The following is a 23,188-nucleotide window of genomic DNA, read 5'->3' as shown; positions in this document are numbered from 1 at the left end:
TCGGGCCGGGCTGGGAAGGAGCAAAATGTGTTCGGGGGCACACGTGAGATTGCCGCCGGGACCGCTTCGTCGGCCGCGGGGAGGCATGGAAAGTATTCAGCGTCTGTGGGGGATGCCAGGTCGCATCCCACCCGCTGAACAGAGTAAAACCAAGTTCAGTAATTTCCAAGGTAAACACATGACGTTTCCCCGTACCAAGTCCTAGTATGGGAGATGGAAGCCCAGATCTTTGCTCACCAAGTCATTGAGGACATGGTTGATAATTATCAGCCTTATGTAGAATTATTCATGTGCTTGAGGATTACCATGCTGCGAATGCAGGCTGTCTGGCAGGCAAGATCAGGCACTGCAACCTGCAAACATTTAAATGCTGGGAAGGAAGAGTAGGTATTCCGTGATGCAAAAGTGCTGGAATAGAGAAATGGAAAAACATAGCAAGAATTTGGGTGTATATAGAAAACAAAAACTGAATGTGCCTTCTCAAGGGAAAATCGGTGTATCCTTAAGCATGTGAAAAAGTGTCCCGCAGAAGAGCAATGGGAAGCTCTGCTGCTTGCTTGCAATTAAATTGGTACCGCACGAGAACGTTACGTAGCAGGAAAAACCCCCACGCTCCTAGAAGCAGACAGTGACGGCATGGGTGAAGGAAGCTGCACAAAAACCTTTCCAGGATGTCTTGTCCGGCTTTGGCTTTGCTGAAACCTTAACAGTGAAACTGGAGGGTTATTTAAAAAGGTCCTTTCAATGCAGGTGCAAGCATAACTTGCATCCGAGGGCTGGAGCACCTCTGCTGTGAGGACAGGCTGAGGAGAGTTGGGCTTGTTCAGCCTGGAGAAGAGAAGGCTGCGGGGAGACCTGATTGCAGCCTTTCAGTACCTAAAGGGGGCCTATAGGAAAGATGGGGAAAATCTTTTTAGTAGGGCCAGCTGTGACAGGACAAGGGGTAATGGTTTTAAACTAAACCAGGGTAGGTTTAGACTGGATATAAGGAATAAATTCTTTACACTGAGGGTGGTGAAACACTGGAACAGGTTGCCCAGAGAGGTAGCGGAGGCCCCATCCCTGGAAGCATTCAAGACCAGGTTGGACGGGGCTCTGAGCAACCTGATCTAGTTAGCGGTGTCCCTGCTCCTGCAGGGGGGTTGGACTAGGTGACCTCTAGGGGTCCCTTCCAACCCAAAACATTCTGTGATTCTATAACTGGGTCCAGAGTCATGTTGCTGAAAACTGTAGTCCTGGAAGATTGTGCTGTTGTCTATCTGCTTGGTCTCTTGCCAAATTCCTGACTGTCCACAGTATTATTTTCCCAGAGTATGAATTTAAGCCGAACTTCACCGCTTCAAAACCAGGTGCTTAATAAATATCCTAGGTGGAAATACTGTTTCTAAGCCACTGGAAAAGTCTGGAATGGCAAGGGATGCTGACATATAAAGTTGTAACCAAACATTTCCTGATGCCAAAGTTTCTCCTAAATGTTCCTGATAATAATCACATTAAAATGGAGGGAGTGGTTGAAAGGCCATGAAATCAAAGTGGTTGGTTGCTGTTGAAAAGTTCCAGGTGGAAAGACTAACTTACCAGTTTTGCGGTGTGAAAATTGCCTTGCAAATTAAGATGTGTCCTTGATTCCTGTACAGTTGTTGCATGAAGCACTTTGTTCTATGTATTCCTGTGTCAGGCCATCTGCAAAATGCATATGGTGAGGACACATGACTTCTGAACTGTCTCACTCGGAGAGAACAGATCACCTCATGTGCTGGACCAGGCTTCCAGGACGATGCCTATTCCCCACTCTTACCCATGCACGTGTGCAGCTTTCCATTAGTGGCCCTCAGTGTCACTAACAGTGGCAGACAGGAGGCAGTCCTGAGAGCGGGAGGCTGTCGGTGTCAGGAAGACGAGGCAGGAGCAACTTTCCTGCAGGAAAGCACACTCAGTCATGCAGCAAGGGCAGGCTGAGGAAGAAGTAGTTACTTAGTTCAGCCTGGTTCAGGACTGCGATTGAGCAAAGCCAGGCCAGACCATGTGATAGTGAAAGGGGCACTCTCCCCTTCTTCCTCCTGCTCCATGTCGCCACGTGAAATCCCTTCTTTAGCCAGAGCACACTGGGGTAAATATGATCTAAGGGAGGCTTTTACGCCAACAATAAATAGCCATTTACTTGAATCTCTATTACTGACCTGAGTTTAAAAGCCTTTGTCTCTCCCTGCTGTACAAACCATCTTACCAGTGACTGGTTCTCATTTCCTAAATACAGCTGTTCTGGAAATTCCTGGCTGACAATGTAGTGTAAGAAATCCTTGCATTACCTTAAGAGGGCCGTAAGTAAGCCTCAGCATAATTCACTTGCTGCCTGAAGTCCTGGTCAGAGAGGTTGTTCTCATCACAGCTAAGCTTAGGTGGTTGCTCCCCAGCTGTCTCTTGCAGCACTCCTGGTGAGGGGTGACATAACGATGCCTGTGGTTGCTCCCCAGATTTGTTTTGTCACACATGCTGTGGTTTGAGTGCGTGGGTTTTTTGATCCGAAGACTTAATGTTTAAGAGTATTCATGGTGTGCTGACAGCTGCTGCAGCCTTGAACTGCTGAGGCAAATATCTCTCCTTCCTGTGAGGCTGAACAGGTGGGAATTTTGCGTTTCGCAGGAGGGGCTTTTTCTTCCCTGAGCGCTGGGGACAGAGAAATGCACAGCAGAATGAAACGGGGAGTGTTTCCTGCCCTGGTCTGTGCCCGTCAGCATGAGCGTGCTGGGGAGGAGGAGGAGGAGGGGAGCAGAGGGTTGGAGCTGGCCGGGCGGTTCCTGACTCACCAGCCGGGAGGACTTCCACCAGTGCTTAGTGTGCTTAGGGGAGGAAGGAGAGCTGCACAAGTGGAGACTGGCATGCTCCAGGGCAGGGCGCGCACGCTCCTCGCCCACGCTGGTCTGCTCCAGCAGTGGGGCTGCAGATACGCACGCGCAGACAGCTGCTGCGACCTGCCTGTTGTGTCCTGCTAGTCCTCCTGAGAGCTGTAGAGGCTGATAGTGACATCTAGGCAGGGATCTGACCTGTCTGAAGATCACGCCTCTGTCCTTACTTCCTAGGCTGCTGTGTCAGCATGGGTGCCTTCAGTTGAGGCCAGGGGCTGTTTGCTCCAGACGGTCTGCCTTTTTGACCTCGAAGATGAGGAGCTTGGTGTAAGTCTGGTATGAGCCTGGTCCCAGGGGAGGAGGAGGCAGCCTGCGTGTCTCAGAAAGCACAGGAGAGAGCATGCTGGGACTGGGAGAGCTGCTGCAGGCAGTGCCTGACTGGGGACTAGTGAGCTGTGCCTGTGCGTGTTAAAAAGCAGAAGGTCCCTTGGCTCCTCCTTTTTAAGCTGTGCGTAAAAGGCATTACAGGGGCATTGCTACACTGTGCACATCTATACACTTACACCAGACGGTGAAGAACACTCCATAGGGCAGCCTTTGCTAGCTGATGCCACCATTGACATGGCAAAATGGCTTAATTTCCACCCTGCCTGGTAGCATTCACTTGCCAATCTGCAAATGATTTTGCTTTTCACTTTCAGAATCTTGATTGGTTGTTGAGGAGGGTAGACATTGGCTAGCAGCTTGCCTTTCATGAAAAACAAAATATTGGTACTGCTTCTGGCAGGGCTGTGCCTGGTTATACGTGTGATGCTTCAATATATCATTACTGCTCTTTGAGCTCCAAAAATCCTGGGGCTGTGTTTATTTATGCTGCCTCTGCAGCTCACACCTATTGCTTACCAACGTGTAGAGCCTGTAATGGCTTCCTGCCATCAGCCATCACCTTGCAACCATTGCAGAGAATTGGCGGCTCACAGCCTGCCAGTAACCTCCTGCAGAAGAGGGAGGGAGGGCAGGTGTTGGGCTCTCTTGGAATGGATGGAGGGAGACTGGGTCCTGCAGGTGAAATAGGTCCTGGAGAGTCTGTGTGGGAGTGAAAACAGCAAAGACATAGGGTAGAGGTACTGAAGCTGGAGAAAATGGAGGCAGTAGGGAGATGAGAGCAGGAAGAAAACGATAGGGTTTGATGTGATTCTGGGAGGAAGAGGGCTGGATCCATGTCTGAGACACAGGGACTCTGAGCTGGGTGCATTTGAAGCTGCAGGGACAAGGTGTTCCTGATCTGTGGGGTGCCAACCTGGGAATTTTGTCAAAGTTTGCTAAAAGGTTTTGGTTAATTGTAGGCTGACAGGGCTCAGAAGAGACCTAAGCCATAGTGGATGAATGGAAATTGCTTGTCACCACTGAAGTCAGGAAGAGACATTGACAAGGGGCTAGACTCAGTTCTGCTGATGTGACATCCATTGAGCTGCCTTCAGAGGAGCACAGCTGGATGTATGTACATGGATGTAGAAGTGCAGTGCCTAACACAGACTCCCCTTGATGCCCTCTGCACCTCACACTGAGGCTCTGGGTCTGTGCCTGCACAGGCAATGGAGCTCAGTGCAGCTTGACCAGACCACAGGGGCATAATTCCACAAAGTGAGGCTTGTGTAGGGACTGAGCAAGGGTGTAGGCAACCCTGCAAGGACAGAGGTGTCTGTCTGTTTCTCCTTCCTTTGCCTGTCCCAGGAGGAACCAGCTTTTGGGAGCTGGCATCCTATAACCCCACACATTATCTCTGCTTCTGCATCTGTCACCGCCATCTGCAGTGGGGAGCTTTGATACTGGTTTTGGTGTGCCAAAGCTGAATTAAGGCAATGGCCCTTGGGGAGCAGAGGAGAGAGGAATGTCTCTCAGTCTCTACTCTGCATCTTTAGAGGTTACAGGGCTTAGACCTCATCAGGAAAGAACTGCATCATACTCACCCCGTTCTGCCTGAGGAGACATGTATAATGGCAGTTCCTGCGTAAGTACCAGCCTTGGCAGTGCAGAGTTTCAGAAACAACATGTGGGATAAGGGCTGTAGCTCCCAGCAGAAGAACTTGCTCACTACTGTGGATGAAGTCATCGTAGCTGGGAAAACCAAAAGCAGAAGGTGGCATGCTCAGTTGCTTAGCATGGCAATTTCCCTGTGTTGGCAAAACCCCACGGTGCCATCTCTTTGTTGCAGGGGCATTTGGCGTCTAATTTGACCACAGCTACACCTCGAGCTGCATTGCCCAGTTCTTAATTTCTCTGTTAGTGCAACGCATAGTAAACAACCCCTGCCTGAATGGAGGCAGAAACACAATTTTTTCTGCCCAGAGCCATAAAGAAACCCACTTCCTACTTTGAAGAAAAAACTCAGGCTTGGACAGGCTGCAGCTTCGCACCTTCTGTGCTCTCACACGCATACGCCTGAACTGGAGCTCTTGCTCAAGGTCAAAATAGAGGGCAGCCCAAATGTTTGGTTTTCAGCAAGGAATGGTTATACTAGGTCTAATGGAAACATGTCAGATTGCTTCATCCCAGCTTGCCTAGATGTATACAGCCACTCAACACAAAATGCTGTGCTCTGGCTTATGGCATCATTCCCCCTAATGATGTCATGAATGGGTGAGTGTCTTGTGTGGAGGAACAGGAGGCGCGAAAATGTACCTGAAGCTGCCTTACAAAACCTATCATCTCTTTAATTATGCTATTTCCTGGTACAGTGTTTCATCATCACCACCCCCACCTGGAAGGCAGTGAGGAACTGAGAACTGTTGTTGCTGGAAATACCATCTGGGTTTTGTTTAGCAGCAGTTTATTATCCTGTAATCAAACTAGTGCTCATGCCTTAGTGATGCTTGTAAGATTTAAACAGTTACCTTAGCATTAAACATTTAAATTCCCATCCCAATCTGATGGAGATCAGTTCTGGAAAAAAAAGGTGGATGAGATTTCTTCCTGAGAGAAGACTGTAATATCATTCCACTGTAATACATTATTTCAAGGAATTTTTAAAAAGCTCATTTTATTAGAAGTGGGTTCCAAGTCTCCTGGTGACCCGGAGTACCCTCCTTGTTGTCTAACAAGAGCACAATTTCCTTCAGGACCCGGCATCTTCATCCACCTGATTGTAGAAGCTGAGAAAACACTGAATCCACCCCCTGCCAGACCTTTGACTGATCCCACGCGGGCATGTCTGAGCCCAGCATGGCAATGTGAGCTTCGTGTTGAACACAGGAGATTTGGCACGTCGGCTTCTTCCAGAGACAAGGAAAGAGCTGATGCCAGGAGTCCTTGCTAGGACACTGATAATACATTCAAAACACCTCTGTTATTGCTGTTCACTCACTTCAGCCCTACTAGGAGAAAAGCCTAGCTAAACAATGATTTGCATGTGGCTTTTCTCACACAGTAAGACTAAGAAAGAAGAAAAGCCCATCTCCCCTTCTGCTTCCATTTGATGTCGTAGTTTTTATGGTCTCTAGCATGTAAGACGTAAATAGGAACACTGGAAATAACAAGTACCAGGGTGTAGGGACATGCCTTCCTCCGAGGTTACCCCAGCCCTTTTTCAGTTACACATTAATGCAGCAGCTGATGCTGTCTGCAGGATGCAGGCTGTGAAGAGGAAGCTTGTGATGGCGGAGAGGGGCATGTGGAAGGAGGCAGTGGCTGGAGTTCTTTTGCAGGAAGCTATAGCTGAAGCTTTTGTCCACATTTCTGCAGACTTTATCATCTTGAGAATTCAGCTGCAAGATCATCTTCTAACAGCAGAGTAGCTTACACCCACATTACTGAAACCTGTTCTCAGGTTCAACCAGTCTTTTTGAACAAAAAGTCCTGGAGAGGGCATCTTTACAGTAAAGACTCCACTGAAACATCCTTAAATTTGGGGAGTACCCACACTTCTTTCTTGTGGGCGTGATCTCAGGACCTGATTTGAGGATCAAAGCGGGCCTTGTCATTCCCAGAAGAAACCAGAAGCAGACAGCGACCTTATGAAACCAGTGCCTGAAACAAAGTTTAGGGAAATATTTTCAGATATGGCACTGGAAGGAAAAGAAGGATAAAAGTTAAATTACCTCTTGTGTTTCCCTGTTACATGTTCTGATGTATTTAATAATGCAAATTTCTAGGCCCTTTCCTAACCATTGAGTGTGTGTAGGTAGCATGGAATAATGTTTCTCTTGGCTGACACATGGCAAAGTTGTTCTTACAAGGCCACGTCCAGGGGTTACCAGTGCAACCGTAAATACCAGGCTGAGTTTAAGAGGCTCTTAGTTGCAGAGAGGAGATGGCAGCCCCACTTTGCTTATGCTAATGTAGAAGGGTTGCTTACCTGTTTACATCAGGTAAGTGCATCAGGGGCCAACATGTTCCACCAAGGGACAGAAAAAAGTACTGACCTCTACAAACTACGCAGCAGCAGGAACTAGGGGACTGGGGATGAGGTAGTGAAATGGATGGGGTGCTCTGGGCCAAGATAGTGGTGATACCGGTGGTAAAATAGTCCCAGCATGAGTAACTGCAGACACGGGGGGTTTCAATTTTCATTATTAGCCTTAACATCCTAATTTCAAGGAGAGACTAAGACAGTGAGCCGCTTCACAACTCAGACAGTTTGAAGGGATGCTGAATTTCTGTTCTGGTGGAGGTGTTCATGCTTACCATCTTTGTTCTCTACTCTGCAGCTGTGGCTGACGTTTGCTCCTGTGGCTGACAAGACAGCTGCCTACTTCCACATCTCCCTGGAGATGGTCAACTGGCTCTCAATAGTGTACCTCCTCATCTCAATCCCATTTGGTCTGGTGGCAACATGGGTTCTCGACAGCGTGGGACTCAGATGTGCTGTGAGTTGAACTGTTCTGTTTCCCTGAGGGCGTTTCACCTAGAGTCAGCAGTAGCTGCACAAAACACTAACATGCATGCTGTGAATGGGAGTCTTATCAAATGCTGTGGGGGATGAACATGTTGAAAGCTCTGTCCTAGTTCAGTAATAGCTGTCACATCACCTCTGAGGCGGGGAGCAGTGGGAAAAGTTGGAATAATGTTGCATCCCTACTCGCCTTTTCCTGCTTCAGCTTTTGTTGTCTTAGCCAACTGACAAGGGCAGATGCTGTGAGCTGACTGTGTGAAGAGGTTGCTGTAATTGAGTAGGGTTTGCTATGGAAAAGTGTTAGCACAGCCATGTTGTTTGCAGAGCCAGTTTAAGTAGCAGCAGGGCAGGGTGCAAGCAAGGGACCTCTGTCAGCTCAGAGCTTGGTCTGTGTTAAGCCAGCTTGGGATCCCTGCACAGTCTTCCCAGAAGCAAGAGTGGAATGTGGCACTGAAACACTAGCGTGGTAGTGGTAAAGAAGAGCATTTGCAGGATCCGTATGCCGGATGACTCATTGCCATGATTTTTGGATTGTCACAGCAAAATATGAGTGGTGGCACAAACTTGCAAAGAGAACGTAATTGGTGAACTTTGGATTTCTCATCATTCCATGACAGTGTCTGCTGTCTTGCATAAGCTACGTTGTGGTGGTGTTCTCATGTGGGGCCAGGACAGCCACCTTACTCCCTAAGGAGACAGGTAACTCACTCGCTGTTGGATCAGAAGCATCTTGCAGTGGCCCAAAGGGGTGGGAGTGGTCTGCAGGCAACTTCCATGCAGTGATGGTCTCAGATGCACCCAGGGTCTCCTGCAGTGCATCTGAGACCCTGCTCATGCTACTCTATTGCACTAAGTTCTGGCCTTCAGGCTTCAGCAGACAACAACCCCTGTCTGTTTCTGCTTGCTGCAGGTGATCCTGAGCGCATGGCTGAACATGGCGGGTAGCATCATCCGGATGTTCAGTGTCCTGAAGCTCCTGAGCTTGGGTTCCCAGAGTTACTGGTACCTGTATATTGGGCAATGCCTCTGTGCATTGGCACAGCCCCTTATCATCTTTTCACCGACAAAACTGGCAGCACTGTGGTTCCCAGACCACCAGAGAGCGACAGCAAATATGATCGCATCAATGTGTAAGTGATAGCTGCAAAGTAATATTCGTGCCTCCCAGAACTTGCTACCTTTTGTTTGCCTTTCAGAGGCAGCAGGCAGAAGAAACCCTCTGTTGTACAGCCATTTGGCCCTGCAAATACAGCTCCACCAAAGAGTCTCATAAGCCATATGTGATAAACCAGTGTCTTCAAGGCCCCGCAAAGGCAGGCAGGCATTTCCATGCTGGGGAGCAAGAAGAGGGCCTTAGCCACACTTTGCCACGTGAAAAGTTCAAAATAAGCCACCCAGGCTCCCAGCCTTCTTTCTCTCTGCCATGACGAGGTGATCATCTTTGCCTAAATATCATAGAGGTTGGGGACAGCCCTCAGCATTACTAAGTGTAAAGTCCGTAGTGGCCTTGATTCTGCAGCTTGTTAGGAAGGTGCTCAAATTGCATGTGATGCCAGTGGCCACAGCTGCCAAATTCCATAACCATATATTGGTGAGGCTGCTGCAGCAATTTTGCCCACCAGTTTGTCCAGTAGCAAGGCTGAGCATGTATTCCCAATTGGTAGGTATGCACACACAGATAAAGTATGCTCAGCTGGCCACAGAAACATGTTGGGGATGGTAAATGCAGCAGGACTACCCACACAGAAACCACATCTGCCTTGCAAAGTGCCTGGAAGCTGGGAAACTAGAGATGAGGCACCAGGTACACTTGCTCTAATCTCATTCCTCTCTTGGCTCTTTTGGGCCCTGCTTAGAGACAGGGTACTGCACTTGGCAGACCTTTTTCCTCCCTCCATGTGACATTTTCCCCAGCAACCAGAAGAAATCTCTTCCTCCTTTCTCTGAGGACTTGAGAGATGCCCCAGAAACTCTGCTGCCTTACTGGCTCCAGTTGGGAAATCTCACAGTACCCACCTGTGTGTGCGAGCCCCACCTGCCCTTCCCTCAAAACAGCCAACAGTTGCTTTCCCTTCCCACTGCCATGGAGTTGTGGGGAAGAGGTAGGCATGGGGAAAAGGGCAGTGTAGGACCACCCCTATACAGCTTTCCCAGTGCTGCTGCAAACCCAGAGCATGGGCACTGTTGCTTAGCAAGAACGAATTTATGGTGTCAGAACAAAGGAATTGTTTTTGCACCACCTTCCCTAGAATAGGGTAGACCTGATGGCTCACCTTGTTTCCCAGGGTTGAGATAGACCTTCACCTTCCCTGCAGGGGAAGGAGGTCTGTTGTCAGTGTGGTGCAATACAAGTACTACCAATGACCACTGGGCACTCGGTCCTTCACTGCCCTGAAGGACCCCAGCCTGCAGACAACTTGCTTTTTTAAAGTGAGAGAGCAGCCACAGCAGCCAAAGAGCGTTTCTTTCACATAGTGTCCTCAGTCCTTACAGGACCAAATGGATCTAGGAATGGGAAAGAATAAAACTGAAGAGCAAGGAACAGTGGAAACCCAAGACTTGAAACTGTTCAGTATGTGGCATTTTGAGATACCAGTGTGAGGACTGAATTATCATCTGCTGCAACACCTGCATATTGCTGTGTAGAGGGCTTCCATTAATAATGTCTGGTTATACCCATTACTGTCTGCTGTACACAATCAGGATTTCATTTCATGGAAGTTTAAATATTACCTAGAAGGAGCATCAGCCACAGCCCCAGTCATTTATTCCAGTGGTTAATTACCTCACTGGAAAATGTCTACATTTTACTTCTCATCTTGATGCTCCTTATCGCCCAGCTATTTAGTCTTGTTGCACCTGTTTGTCAGGTAGTTATGGACAGAGTCTCCTCTTCTCTCCTTTGTCTATAAAGACTGAATGGCTCCAACCTCGTCACTTTACAGCCACATTTCCCTTTGCCTCTTCCCACATGTCTCCATGTCTGGTCACATGAGTTTTTTCTCTGTTTGCTCCAATTTATCAATACTCGTTTCCTTGTTAATGCCAGCACTCATCATTGCTGTACTGTTGGTGTCAGTGCTGCACATAGAAACTGGCCTGACAGCCTCCTGTCGCTATCCCCACAGGTCCTGTCAGTGCCTCTGGGTAGGCTTCCCTGTGCTTGTGTGCAGACAAAAATGGACCCTGTGTCCAGGATCCTGCTGAGCAGCTGAAATCACTGTGACTCAGCAGCTGTGCTCTTGAGTATTCATCATATCTTAGTCCTCCCCATCACTTTTAGAGACTTACTCGCAGAGAAGCAGTGCAGAGCCAAGAACTGATCCCCTGTGAAGACCATGAGAAATTCTCCCGTGTGAGGAGAGAAAAGGTTTGTCTCCACTGAAGTAGCCTCTGCTTCATCCATGGAATTCATAATTTACTGTGGTCTGCCAGCATGTAATTTTCTGCATCCTGCAGAATTTTAGTGTAGCAGCATCGCTCGCCACAAAACACACAGCCCCATTGCAGAGTACTGCAAGCTAATCCACCAGGACCCCTGGACCATAATTCTGCACTTGATTAACTCCAGTGATCTCCTTTCCATTTCTAGTCAGGCTCATTTAATTTCTTTTCCCAGGAAGAGAAGGCGGCTGAAACTCTGCAGTTACTCAGATAGTCTCATTTAGTGTGTTCAAATTTAGCCCAATGCTCACACTTCCACCCCTCTCCCATACTTTCTGGAACTGCTTCAGCATGCTGATAGTTCATGGAAACACCTGATGGTAGTTTTCAGACAGTCCCCTACAATGCCCAGATGCATTTTACCCCAACAAAGAAGCTTTAATCCTTCTCCTTGGAAACTGTTGTTTAATTGTGTCCTTGTATTTAGAAGCAGGTAACATTTCACCAGGATCATAAGCTAATAATTTCCCAAGTGCAGAGCAGAAATGCTGTGGTTGTTGCGTGCTATAGCACTATTAACGATGCCTCAGCAGAATCACAGGACAGACGAGGTTGAAAGGCATCTCTGGGGATCACCTCGTCCAACCCCCTGCTCAAGCAGGGTTGGCTAGAACAGGTTGGCCAGGGCTGTGTCCAGTCAGGTTTTGACTGTCTCTGAGGATGGAGATGTTGCAACTCACCTGAGCAACTTGTTTCAGTGTTCAACCACTGTCACGATAAAGAAGTTTATATTCAGACAGTTTACTGTGTTACAGTTTTTGCCCATTGCCTCTCACCCTGCCACTGGGCACCACTGAGAGCAGTCCGGTTCCCTCTTCTTTACAACCTCTAATCATGGCTCGTTTCTCCAGGCTGAACAGTCCCAGCTCTCCCAGCCAGTTTGTGTATGAGATGCTCTAGTCCCTTAACCATGTCTTTTGGCCCTTGACTGGACTTGCTCCATTAATTGTGTATCTTTCTTGTGGTGAGGAGCCCAGCACTGGACTCAGCACTTCAGATGTTTCTCACCAGGACTGAATAGAGGAGAAGGATCACCGCCCCCCACCTCCCACATCAAGTCATTCTCTGCAGAGCTGCTTTCCTGTTGGTCAGCCTCAGTGTGTACTGGTGGGTTGGGTTATTCCTCCCCAGGTGCAGGACTTTACATTTCCTCTTGTTGAACTTCACAAGGTTTCCCTTTGCCCATTTCTCCAGCCTGTTGAGGTTCCTCTGAATGGCAGTGTAGCCATCTCTTCTGTCAGCCACTCCTCCCAGTGTCGCATCATCTGCAAACTGGTTATGGGTGCACTCTGCCCTATCGTCCATTTTTTTCATTAAGGTTAAACTGTACTGGCCCCGGTATCAACCCCTGAGGTGCACCATTAGTGACTGGCCTCCAGCTGGACTTTGTGCCAGTGATAGTAATTCTCTGGGCCCAGGTGTTCAGTTGACTTCCAGTTCACCTCACTGTCTGCTTATCTAGGCAGTACTTCGTGAGCTGGTCTGTGAGGGTGTCATGGGAGACAGTGTCAACAGCCTTAGCAAAGTTGAGATAAAAGACATCCACTGCTCTCCCTTCACCCACCCAGACAGTCATCTCACTGTACAAAACTATTAGGTTGGTTAAGCATTTCTCCTTTGCCGACTACTCCTGTTCACCTTGTTGCCCTTCGTGTGCCTGGAAATGGTGACCAGGATTAGTTGTTCCATGACCTTCCCAGGGATCAAAGTGAGACTGAAAGGTCTGGAGTTCCCTGGATTCTCCTTCTTGCCCTTCTTGAAGTCCTCAGGAACCTTTTGGAGTTGCTATAGCCTTTTAAAGATAATCAAGAGTGGCCTTGCAATGAAAACAGCCTGCTCCCTCAGCACTCATTGGTGCATCCCATCAGTCCCATGGACTCGTGTTTGTCTAGTCTAAAGTTCCCTAACCTAGTCCTCCTCCACTGAGGGTAAATCTTCCTTGCTCCAGACTTTACCTCTGGTCTCAGGACTGAAGGCCAGTCTTACCAGTAAAACTGAGATGAAGAAGGCATTGAGTACCTTGGCCTTTTCCATGTCCTCTGTCACCAAGTCTCCTGCCCATCCAGAAGCAGGCCCATGTTGTCCCTAACCTTCCTTTTGCTGCTAATGTACTTGTAGAAGCCACTCTTGTTGCCCTTCACATCTCTCACCAGACTCAATTCCAGGTTGGCTTTGGCTTTCCTAACTCCCTCCCTGTCCACTAGTAGAGAACCAACTTCACTTGTTTGACTGCAGAACATCGCCTTAAAGTTAACGAATTGTCTCCTGCAGTTTTGGACATTTCCAAGCTGAGTGCCAGGAGTGCCACTTCACACGCTGCTCAGCTGCAGCCCCGTAACAATGCAGCCTCCTACTCTGGTACAGACAAGTGTCCAAGATTCTCTTCTGCCATGTGATTTTTGTAGTTGGTAACAGAGATCAACTTGGGCTTTACTGAGGAAATGTATTGACTTCAAAGATGTCAGGAATCACTTAGTGTCACTTTAGAGAGCTGGCATAGGTCTTTCCTGCTTTTCATGCCCTTTTGCAAAGAAGACCAATGGCATCCTGGTGGCCATTGGGAAGAGCATTTGCCAGCAGCTTGAGGGAGGTCCCCTGTCCACATCTGAAGAACTGTGTCCAGTTCTAAGCTCCTCAGTACAAGGAGGACATGTACATATTAGTGTAAGTCCAGTTAAGAGCCACTAAGACAATTAAGGGAATGGAGCATCTGTCCTGCCAGCTGAGGCTGAGAGAGCTGGGGCTGTTCAACCTCGAGAAGGCTCAGGGGGATCTTATCCATATGTATACACGCGCAGTGGCATAGGAGGAGTAAAGAAGGGAAAGCACCTCTATTTATTACTGCTGATCAGGACAGAGGGCATGGATTCGTCCATCTTAATTTTGTCCCTTCAGCTTTGTCCCAGGCAGCCTTGTGAGGGTGAGGACACTGTAAATCATAGATGAAAACCAGTTTAGAAGAGTTCGGGGTTGGAGGGAAACAGGTTCATAGAATGGACTTTATGGGGGTGAGAGAACAAATGTGGCAACAGTCAGACCACAGAGCCAACTTCTCCAAACGTTCCCCTCCTGGTTTCTCCCTATACGTGCCTTGTTCGGTCCTTAGTCATTGCTTTGCTGCACACTGCAGCTCTGGTGCTGACTGGCAGTAGGGGTGGACACATGATTCTGACTGCTTGCGTGAAAAAAGTGTCTCTCTGTTTTCTTTCTTTCCAGCCAATCCCTTGGGTATTCTTATAGCAAATGTGCTGTCACCTGCACTAGTTCCTGAAGGAAAGCACATCCCATTGATGGTAAATGAAAATTGCTTTAATCAGCCAGCTCGGCTGGTTAGGGTCCAGCTGATTTATTTATTTAGAGGCAATGGAGCTGGGAAGACTGGTAACATGTCTTTACTTTGTGTTGTGTAGCTGGGTGTTTATGCCATCCCAGCAGTAACAGCCTGTGCTCTAGCAACTGTGGGGATTCAGGAGAAGGTTCCTCCAACGCCTCCTTCAGCCAGTGCCACTAACTCCACCTCCCAGCCATTCCTCATGGGGCTCAAAATGGTAAGTGCTGTAGCACAGAGAAAGACCGGTGCTGGAGTGAGGGATGCAGCCCTGCCAGACAGGGATATGCTGGGGAATCTGCTGACAAATCTGCTGACTCTGAACTCCACTCCACCAAACCTGTCATGGAAAGCTCCCTGAAGGGAGCCAGGATCCCTTCCTTCCTCAGGGAGTGGAAGCTGCTCACAGCTCACAGCTCCCCATTCAGCTGTGGGCTGGCTGCCATTTGGCTGGCTCAGACAGGCACATCTGGGCTCATCCAAGAGGACCACACAACCTGAGCCTCATAAGCAGATGTGGTAACAGGTAGGACAGCACATGGGTCCCCATTTTAACTTGTCCTCTGGCTGAACTGACAGGAGAGAGCCAAACTCCTCTAATGATCAGAGGGTTGCCCTGTCAACATTTCCAACTGAATGGTCACAGCCACTGGCCCTCAAGTCTACTGTCACAGCCGGGCCTTTTCCCCCCTCTACTTGTTTAAATGATACATTAACTTCTTTCTCTAGCTCCTGAGAAACAAGTCGTATGTCATCCTGGCAGTGTGCTTTGGAGGAGGAATTGGGATGTTCACCTGCTTTTCAGCTCTGCTAGAACAGATCCTTTGTGAAAAGGGGTATTCAAATGTGAGTGTTCCTCTCTTCCTCCCCATTGTCCACATCATCTATGATGCAATCAAAATGATCTTCCCTGATTCAGAGCAAAATGAAGACTGTTGAATATGCTGCACTTTCTCATATCTTATTTGCTCACATAATTTAATATAGATTAAGCAGTACATTAATCCAGAGCATAGTCAATATGTATAATGGATGATCTGCCCATGGCCAGGCTCCTATTTACAAATGAAAAACCTTTATTCCTCAAACAATTTTTAGGAAAAAGAGAATTGTGTTTTTCTGGGCCACTCCAGAGCACTGATGTCTATGCAGCGTTCTGACACCTTTCCCAGAGTAGGATGGGGCACAGGCAGGCCCTGGAGTGAAGCTGACAGCGGGCTGATGCACGCACCCTTTCCTCTTTGCAGTCTTACAAGAAGTCAGGGCAGCAGAGGGAGTCACAGGTACTGTGACAGCTCTTTCTCCATCCTTCCCATGACACCGGCCAGCTGCTACTTTTAGAGTTGAGCACAGCATGTGCACAGCTGGCTCCTCCTGCTCTCTCCCTGCAATAGCAGTTCCTGCGTTTCCCCGCAGGCAGGTAGCACTGCAGTCCTGCTGCTTCTATCCCCAGGGAGGTCCTCTTGAAACACCTCTCCAGCTGTTACGTATGCACATCTACATGTCTGGTCTCTGTCCATTCCCTCTCAACTCCCACGTCTGATACCTGCCTCTGCTTCTGTAGCCAGGCCACATTTGCATGCTCCATTGGCTTTTAAATAGAACCCTTTAAACTTCGCAGCCTTGCTTTCTGTGCACCATCATGCTTTTGTCTGTGTGTGACTGCCTTGCCCTTGCCCTTTAGCACACGGAACGTATTCCAGATACCCTTTCCTTCCAGTCTGCCCTTGAGACTCCCAAAAAATATTCACCCAAATTTGCTAAAGCTTCCCTGCTTTCAGGATAGGTGTCTGCATTTGAATTCTTATGGAGCTGAAGAAGTGGGAGAAGCAAAAATGGTCACTGCAGGCAACAGAGCATGTACCCTATCCTAACTACTGCTCATCGCCTCTCTAATTAGACTTCCTTACTACAGCCACGTGCTGCTCTGTCTCATCTAGCATGCTTTGGGGCTGCCAGCCTCATGGAAGGCATTCTGCCAGTGCAGGTCCCTGATCCCTGGTAAGAAAAGGGCTGGGAGCATGATTATAAACACAGCCAGATCCAAAGGCAGTCGAACCTGTTGCCACCAGTGTGGACAAGGCACCTGATTGCCCCTACAGGAGCCAAGAACAGTCTCGTGCCCTGCTGGAGCATTTAATGCCAGGGAGCTGCTGCTGCTCTGCACCCAGCTTCCCTTGCCGGGTATGAAGAGACTTGTCATCCATTGAGACCATGGGAGTGCTGTGACCCTGCGGTTCCCACACGCTTGTAGCAGCACCTGGGCCCTGTTACTTGTTACTCAGAGCCCTCTGGAGGGCCTCAGCTATTGCAACGGGCAGGGAAGCTTTTCCTGCCTCAGTAGGTGACCCACTAGCAGCAGGCAGATAGGTCAGTGACATTAAAACCTCTTTCCTAACAGCTCTAGTTGCTCAGTTACTTCTTCTTTCTGCCCTCCAGGAATTTGCTGGCCTGAACGGTGCACTGTTCACAGTGTGTGGTTTGTTGGGTGCTTTTCTGCTAGGCCTGTATGTCGACCGGACAAGGAAATTCATAGAGTCCACCAAGATTTGTTTCTGCCTGAGTGCACTTGCCAGCATTGTGTTCGCAGTGGTGAGTTCTCCCTTGCATTGCACCATAACTGTTCTGTTGCCGTCCGATAAATCATCAACTCAAACCAAGGTCATTTGATGCCATAGTATTTATTAAGACACATGTTATGCTTTGGGATTACCTCTCTGTGCTAGGAACGTTTTAAAAAAAAACCCTTTACTGAGGATTTCACAGTCACTGTGGAGCCCGAGAGAGACTGGTTCAGGATGTAAATAAATTGGAATAATTTTACTTCCTTACTCCCAAGACCATTCTTTCCAAAAAGAAACAGAATTGCTAAATATACATCTTTCTTACAAAAATGAAAGGAAAGGCCATAGTTTTCCCAACTGCTGCCTTTAACAGCAGTGCCTGCCAGGAGTGTAAGATCAGTAGAAAGGATCTAGTTACGTGGCCTAGTTCTGCAGTAATTCCTTGAGGAGGACAAGACAAGGAAGATGCAGAAAAGGGGGACACTTGAATGCATCTGGGAGACTTTACAGCCATGGGGCTGGAGCACAAGTAGTATACTCAAGCATAGTCATTGCTAGTGGGAGCCATCACCCAGCAGGAAGCTCAACATGAGGCACAGGACTCCTAGCACTGCAGAGGACCCAGACTGGTGCAGGTCTCTGCTTTCCCAACAGGCTTGTCCTGTGCATTTCTCCTATGTGTTGATAAATCCAGACTTTCCATACAGCGTGATCATACCTCCCCCTGGGCCAAGATCCCAGTGACGTTAGCTCCGCTTTGAAGAGACAGACAAATGCAATGCCTTTCTCAGTGTAGGACAAGGTGCCTAAAATAGACCTTGCATTTCCCCCTATTAGTACTCTGGCATTTCTTGGGGGCATGCTCTGCATATAAGTCAGCATGCCCAGGCTCAGGTGAAGCACAGAGTAGGCAAGAGGCTGTGACAGGAGCAACAAGCAAACCTTTCCCTCATCCCCTTTTCTTCATCCCCTTCATCCCATACAGATGAACCACTGGTTCAGAGCAGTAAAATGAAGAACACCCATTCAAATCTGCTTGATGACTTGATGCTTTGAACTCAGATTCTAGACACAGAGAATTTTCCTTGACTTTACCAGTTTAGCTGGGCCAGGCCTGCTGCAGCCATGCTAGGACAGAGACCTCATGTTCCTCTGTGGGAATTTATTGCATGGTTAAGGAAGGAGGTACCAGCACTATGGCTGCAGGATTTATGCCCTTGACTTTACTAGCATTGGCTGGATAAGGCCATGCTTTTTCCTCCAGAGTTAGGGACAAAGCTGTTCTAGGCACTAAACTGGTCTCCAGGGTTTGTGAATGTTTCAGGTATTTTTTTGTTTGTTTTGTGGTTTGTTGGTTTTTTGTTTGGTTTTTTTTTTTTGTGGTAAAACCCCAATGTTACAAACACAAGCCTGCCATGATAATGAATAGTTTTCCTTATCACTGAGCTGTAGCAACTAAGGAATAGTTATCCTTATCAATAAGCTGCAGCAACCCCATGAATTCTCATACATAATTGAATGCAAACACCACTTCTGAAATGTTAGCTTGCATTGGGAGGAAGATGTGCATTTCACTTGGTGCTGGAGATGCGCTGAGCACACTCCTGGTAAGTTACTTGACCAGGAAGTCAAGTCACAGTAATACGACCACACCAAGGCTTTTCAGGTAATTCTGCTGATCCTCTCTCCCCTTGCTTAAATTCAACAGATAAATCTCAGTCATGTACCCATTTGTTGACTCTAGAGGGTTGAAGGTAAAAAAGACATTCTGGGAACAGTTAGGGAAGGTACTGATGAGAACAGTGGGCCCTTGGGACTTCCTGCAGGCTATGGTTTTGGAGACTTTTTGCTCAGCAGTGCTGACACTGAGACTTTGGTGTTGCTTTTCTGCCTGCAGGCTTCTCGGTTCAGGCATCAGGCCATCATGCTGGCCATCACCAGCTCGCTCTTTGGTTTCTTTGGTTTTGCCATCTACCCTATTGCCATGGAGCTGGCTGTGGAGTGCTCCTACCCCGTGGGAGAGGGCACATCTACAGGCCTGATCTTTGTTGCAAGGTAAGCAGACAAGTTAAATCCAATTGACAGCTGAGCTTGGGTTCAACCACACACACACAGAGGGGTAGATAGAGAAGAGCGTGGACATCAGTGGTAGCCATCCTACTGAACTTCTTTCTGGTGTCCATGCACATGACCATGGCAAGGGGGGAGCTGGCTGGCTGAGCCATAGAACTGAAGAGCTAAAGGTTTTAAAGCAAAGAGGAGTATGTGGAATTGGTGCAAGAAAAGCAAGAAGGAAGATGAAGGTCTCCCTTGCTTGGCACAAAGTGGGATTTAATCATGCCCAGCATCACCTACCTTTGAAGCAGATGGGGGCTGAGAGGGGCACCCGTTCCCACGGCAATGCAGGGACTTGTTAGGTCTCAGTGGTCTGCTGAGGGAGGTGGGGCTCATCACTCACAGGGCAGCTGGTCACAACAGATGGGGCAGTGACAGTCCTTCCCGTGGTGGTATATGTGGCCTGGTGCCATCCATGTGTGTCAGGTGGAGCTGCTGCAGCAAGAAACATCAGTCAAAGAGGAGCATTAGACACCACCTTTGAAGGCTGATGTCTCCCACTGGTTGTGGACTTGGTTGCTGCTGCCAGCTGGCTATGAACGAGGAGGAGGCTGAAGTCATAGCCTGACTTTTTCCCATCCTCAGCCCTGCAGTGAGAGGTATTTCCAAGTCTCTGCCCAGTGACTAAGGCTCAGCACCTTGACCGACAGCTGTAGTTCAACACCTGCCTGTCTCCGGAGGGAGTATGTGGTGGTCCTGCCACACCGGACCCGTGTCTGAGGATGTGCTGAAGGGCTGACCTGGACACCCTGTGAGCCAAGGGCAGTTAACCAAGTGCCTGAGCCAGAGGAAGCTGGCAGTAGCTTTGTCTGCTAGAAGGGCCCTGCTCCAAAAAGGGGTCTCACTTTCTTCCTGCTGGGGAAGCCAGGCTTGTCTGCAGCACTGATGAATTGGGCAGGTGCCATGACTGCATGTTGGCTTCTCCCCACAGCCAGATTGATGGTGTGATTTTAATGATTCTGCTACAAGCCCTCACCGTGCGTGTTTCTGAGGATCCATCCTCCACTTGTGCCCTTGACCAGGGTGGGGCCCTGGACTGGACAAGTAAGTATTGTCCTTGGGAAATGATGCTGGACACTCAGTCGCACCCTATGTACCCCCCACTCTCCTCCAGGTCTCACTGTGAGGGAGCCCGCAAGACTGATTCCTAGTGTAGCCTCTCTCTTAGCCACCTTTCCCAAACTGATGATGTGCTCCTTGCTGCTCCTGCTAAACCAGGCCTGCAAGATTGAAATGGGAAGACCTCTAAGGTACCATGAATGCTGCTGCTGGCTCTGGGTTAAAATTTCTCTTACGGCCACCCTGCAGAGACCTGGGCTTCACCAGGCTAGAAAGCAGCTGTTCCGGGGGAAACACACTGTCCACGTGGCACAGCCTGTGCTGCTTTGCAGTGTGGGAGGCCAAGACCACAAATTAATTGTCTGAAATCTACTTCACTTCCTTCTGCACACACAGCTGCCTGGGTTTGTAACATGCCGGTACAGCTTTGTTCTGACTTCACATTTCCCTTCCTTTCCTAGCTGGTCAGGAGAAGAGACAGCAATGGAGATGAACAGGAACACAAATGTGTTTTCACTGCAGGCTAAACTCTGGTCTTGATCTCTCAGCTGGTTCATACTTAGGTAACACTAACACCAAGTCCCAGGGACACACTGTAACACAAAGGCTGGCAAACACCTTTTCAATGTGTCCTGCTTGGCTGAGCAGAAACTCCCCGGAACAAGCTCCACTAGCCGGCCTGGAATAAGGCTTCTCAATAACTCCCCCCAAAAAGCAGTTTGACTACTTCATGTCTGAAAGCCTGCAACTCTCCATCACAACAGATTGGAGATGAATCTTGTGATTACATACCCATTCCTACTCATTTTGTGGTCTGATACATGCAGGGAGAAAGGCATGGAGGTGTTTATTCAAGGAACTGCTGAAATGAAAATGTAACTACGTCAAGCCTTGTTGCCTAGCCCTTTAGATTTTCTTCTTTTTTTTTTCTTCAGAAAAGGTTCTTTCAATACAAATTTTTCTTAGCTTAAAGTTTATCCTTAGTGAGCCTTTCCTACACTTTGCTCTTGGATGGTGTAACAAGAAGCGCTACCTGTGTGGACCTGTTCCCTTATGAAGCTCAAGTGTTTTTATTCAGTCTTTCTTAAAACTTTTCTTCACCACCCCCCAAGACACAAACATGTAACATACACAGAAACACACACTCCCACAAACACACTGTGTGCACCGGTGTAAGCCCTCCAGCCTGTGGGGTCATCCAGGACAAGAGTCCTGGAAACTTCCCACATTTCACCCAAATCCTCATCCTATGCCAGTGTTACGGTATACAAGGTTTGGCTGTTACCAAGCTGGGATTACCCCACTGTGAGCTGCATGCTGTCCTCAATAGCCCTTGGGAGGAGATCACCCAGACCGTGCAGTTGCTGGCCTCTAGTCTTCAGCACCTGCAGCGAGCTGTGAATTCACTGTCTAAAAGTGTGTCTTCCTTGCAGCTCCAGTACTGGTGCTGGCTGGCCTCTGCAGTGCTATGGCTTGTTTCTACGTCATCTTCTTCCACACTGACTACAAGCGGCTCCATGCTGAGACAAACAGTGGTGATTTGGTCAAGGCAGAAGATACAGCAACAGCAGATGTTCCTGAAGCCTAACCAGGCCAAAAAGGGGATGCCAAGGGCCCAGTAAGGGAAGGACTCGGGCCTCTGGGCAGGGACCATGACTGCAAATGCTCAGCTGGCACACTGGGATATCTGGGCCCTGTTGCACCGCAAGCAAGGGCCAGAGCAGTGTCACTGGGGCACACCGCAATCTTGTATTTATTGAGTTCAGGCTGTAAGAAAAGCTGTGCTGCCAGGAAGGTCAAAGTGGGACTGGACAACTATGCAGGTAACAGGGATTTTTAGCTGACTTGATTCAAGCTAAAGAAATGTTGCAGAGGAGAAAAGCATCATATTTCAGCCATTTTTCATTTTCATATACTTGGATCAGGAATGAAGCTTTCAGAGGGGTGGAAGCCATGCCTATCACAAACCTAGTGGAAAACTTCTGTTTAAGGACTGTGGTTCTTGTACAGCATAACAACTCTTCCACTCTAAGGTTCGACCTAATTATGCCTCCTGGCTAAAGGGTGGTAGGAGCTAGACTATCCTTCCATTGCAGCAGGGAAGTGTGGGTATGTGATCTGTAGTGCAGGTCTCTTACAATGAGCTGCTTTGCCCTCTTCTACAAACGGGAAAAGAAAAGCCCTGCCTGCAGTGCTGCCTGTAAAAGGAAATAGCAGTAAGCAGCAGAAGTTAAATATGGCAGCATTCCTCACTCTTCTGGTCCCCTGCTCAGACATTGAGGATAAGCTTGTTTTACTTGGGCTTCTGTTGTTTCTGCACTTCTGCAATTCCAGTGGTTTAAGTTTTCCACAAGAAGATGAACCCGCTAGTGCAAGATTAGGGTAGTGTACCGTCCCCAGGCCAAGTCATTCTCTCCTATAAGGGAACACTGAGAGCGCAGCTCACTTTCTTGGGAATGACATGGCAGTGCCTGGTGTGGTGGAAGCCAGCAGGAGAACTAGCAAAGCTGACCACTTAGAGAATGCAGGGACCTGCCATAAGCTTCTGCAGATGATAGGGGCTTTTGGGGGAAGACCGAGTAAGAAACAACACCAACAAGCATCTTCTAGTTCTCTCTGCAACTGACAGCTGTTCTTCAGCATCAGAAGATATGGGTAGTGACACAAAATAGCCCATCTGGAGTTGAGTTACCCTAACAATGGTAATGGGTACAACTGGAGTTTTCATTTTACGGTACATCCACAGCAGTCCAGTGTCCTGCTTTGATGTTCAGGTCTAGATGTACAGCCTGAGACCTTCTTACCGTGTAATATTTCAGTGGTAAAAAAATGAGATAGGTGGGACTTGATGATGCTTCATACAATGTGACTTGCAAGGGGATCTGAGTACTTGCTGATTAAGGGAACTTGATGCAAATTGGAACTGTGATTGGCTTTGTCC

General features: G+C 48.4%; 1 protein-coding gene across 1 annotated transcript; it reads left to right on the top strand.

Moving 5' to 3' along the window:
* Positions 1 to 213: 213 nt before the first annotated feature.
* Positions 214 to 22,908, top strand: SLC49A3 (solute carrier family 49 member 3). The gene is made up of 11 exons (XM_009634638.2): positions 214 to 333; positions 3,081 to 3,173; positions 7,553 to 7,711; positions 8,648 to 8,867; positions 14,398 to 14,474; positions 14,592 to 14,729; positions 15,239 to 15,355; positions 16,949 to 17,101; positions 18,971 to 19,128; positions 20,120 to 20,232; positions 21,681 to 22,908. Exons 1-11 carry the CDS (start codon positions 214 to 216, stop codon positions 21,833 to 21,835), a joined length of 1,503 nt encoding a protein of 500 aa, XP_009632933.1. The 3' UTR covers positions 21,836 to 22,908.
* Positions 22,909 to 23,188: the final 280 nt, after the last annotated feature.

Source organism: Egretta garzetta, unplaced genomic scaffold (assembly GCF_000687185.1).
Source record: "Egretta garzetta isolate BGI_Z169 unplaced genomic scaffold, ASM68718v1 scaffold272, whole genome shotgun sequence".
Lineage (NCBI taxonomy): Eukaryota > Metazoa > Chordata > Aves > Pelecaniformes > Ardeidae > Egretta > Egretta garzetta.
Note: the sequence above shows the minus strand (reverse complement) of the source record. Positions and strands in the feature narration are given on the sequence as shown.

Coding starts and splice junctions, on each gene's coding strand:
- SLC49A3 (XM_009634638.2), top strand. CDS start 214: ATGGAAGCCCAGATCTTTGCTCACCAAGTCATTGAGGACATGGTTGAT. Junction 14,730..15,238: donor TCCTCATGGGGCTCAAAATG/GTAAGTGCTGTA, acceptor TTCTTTCTCTAG/CTCCTGAGAAACAAGTCGTA. Junction 20,233..21,680: donor TGGGGCCCTGGACTGGACAA/GTAAGTATTGTC, acceptor TCTTCCTTGCAG/CTCCAGTACTGGTGCTGGCT.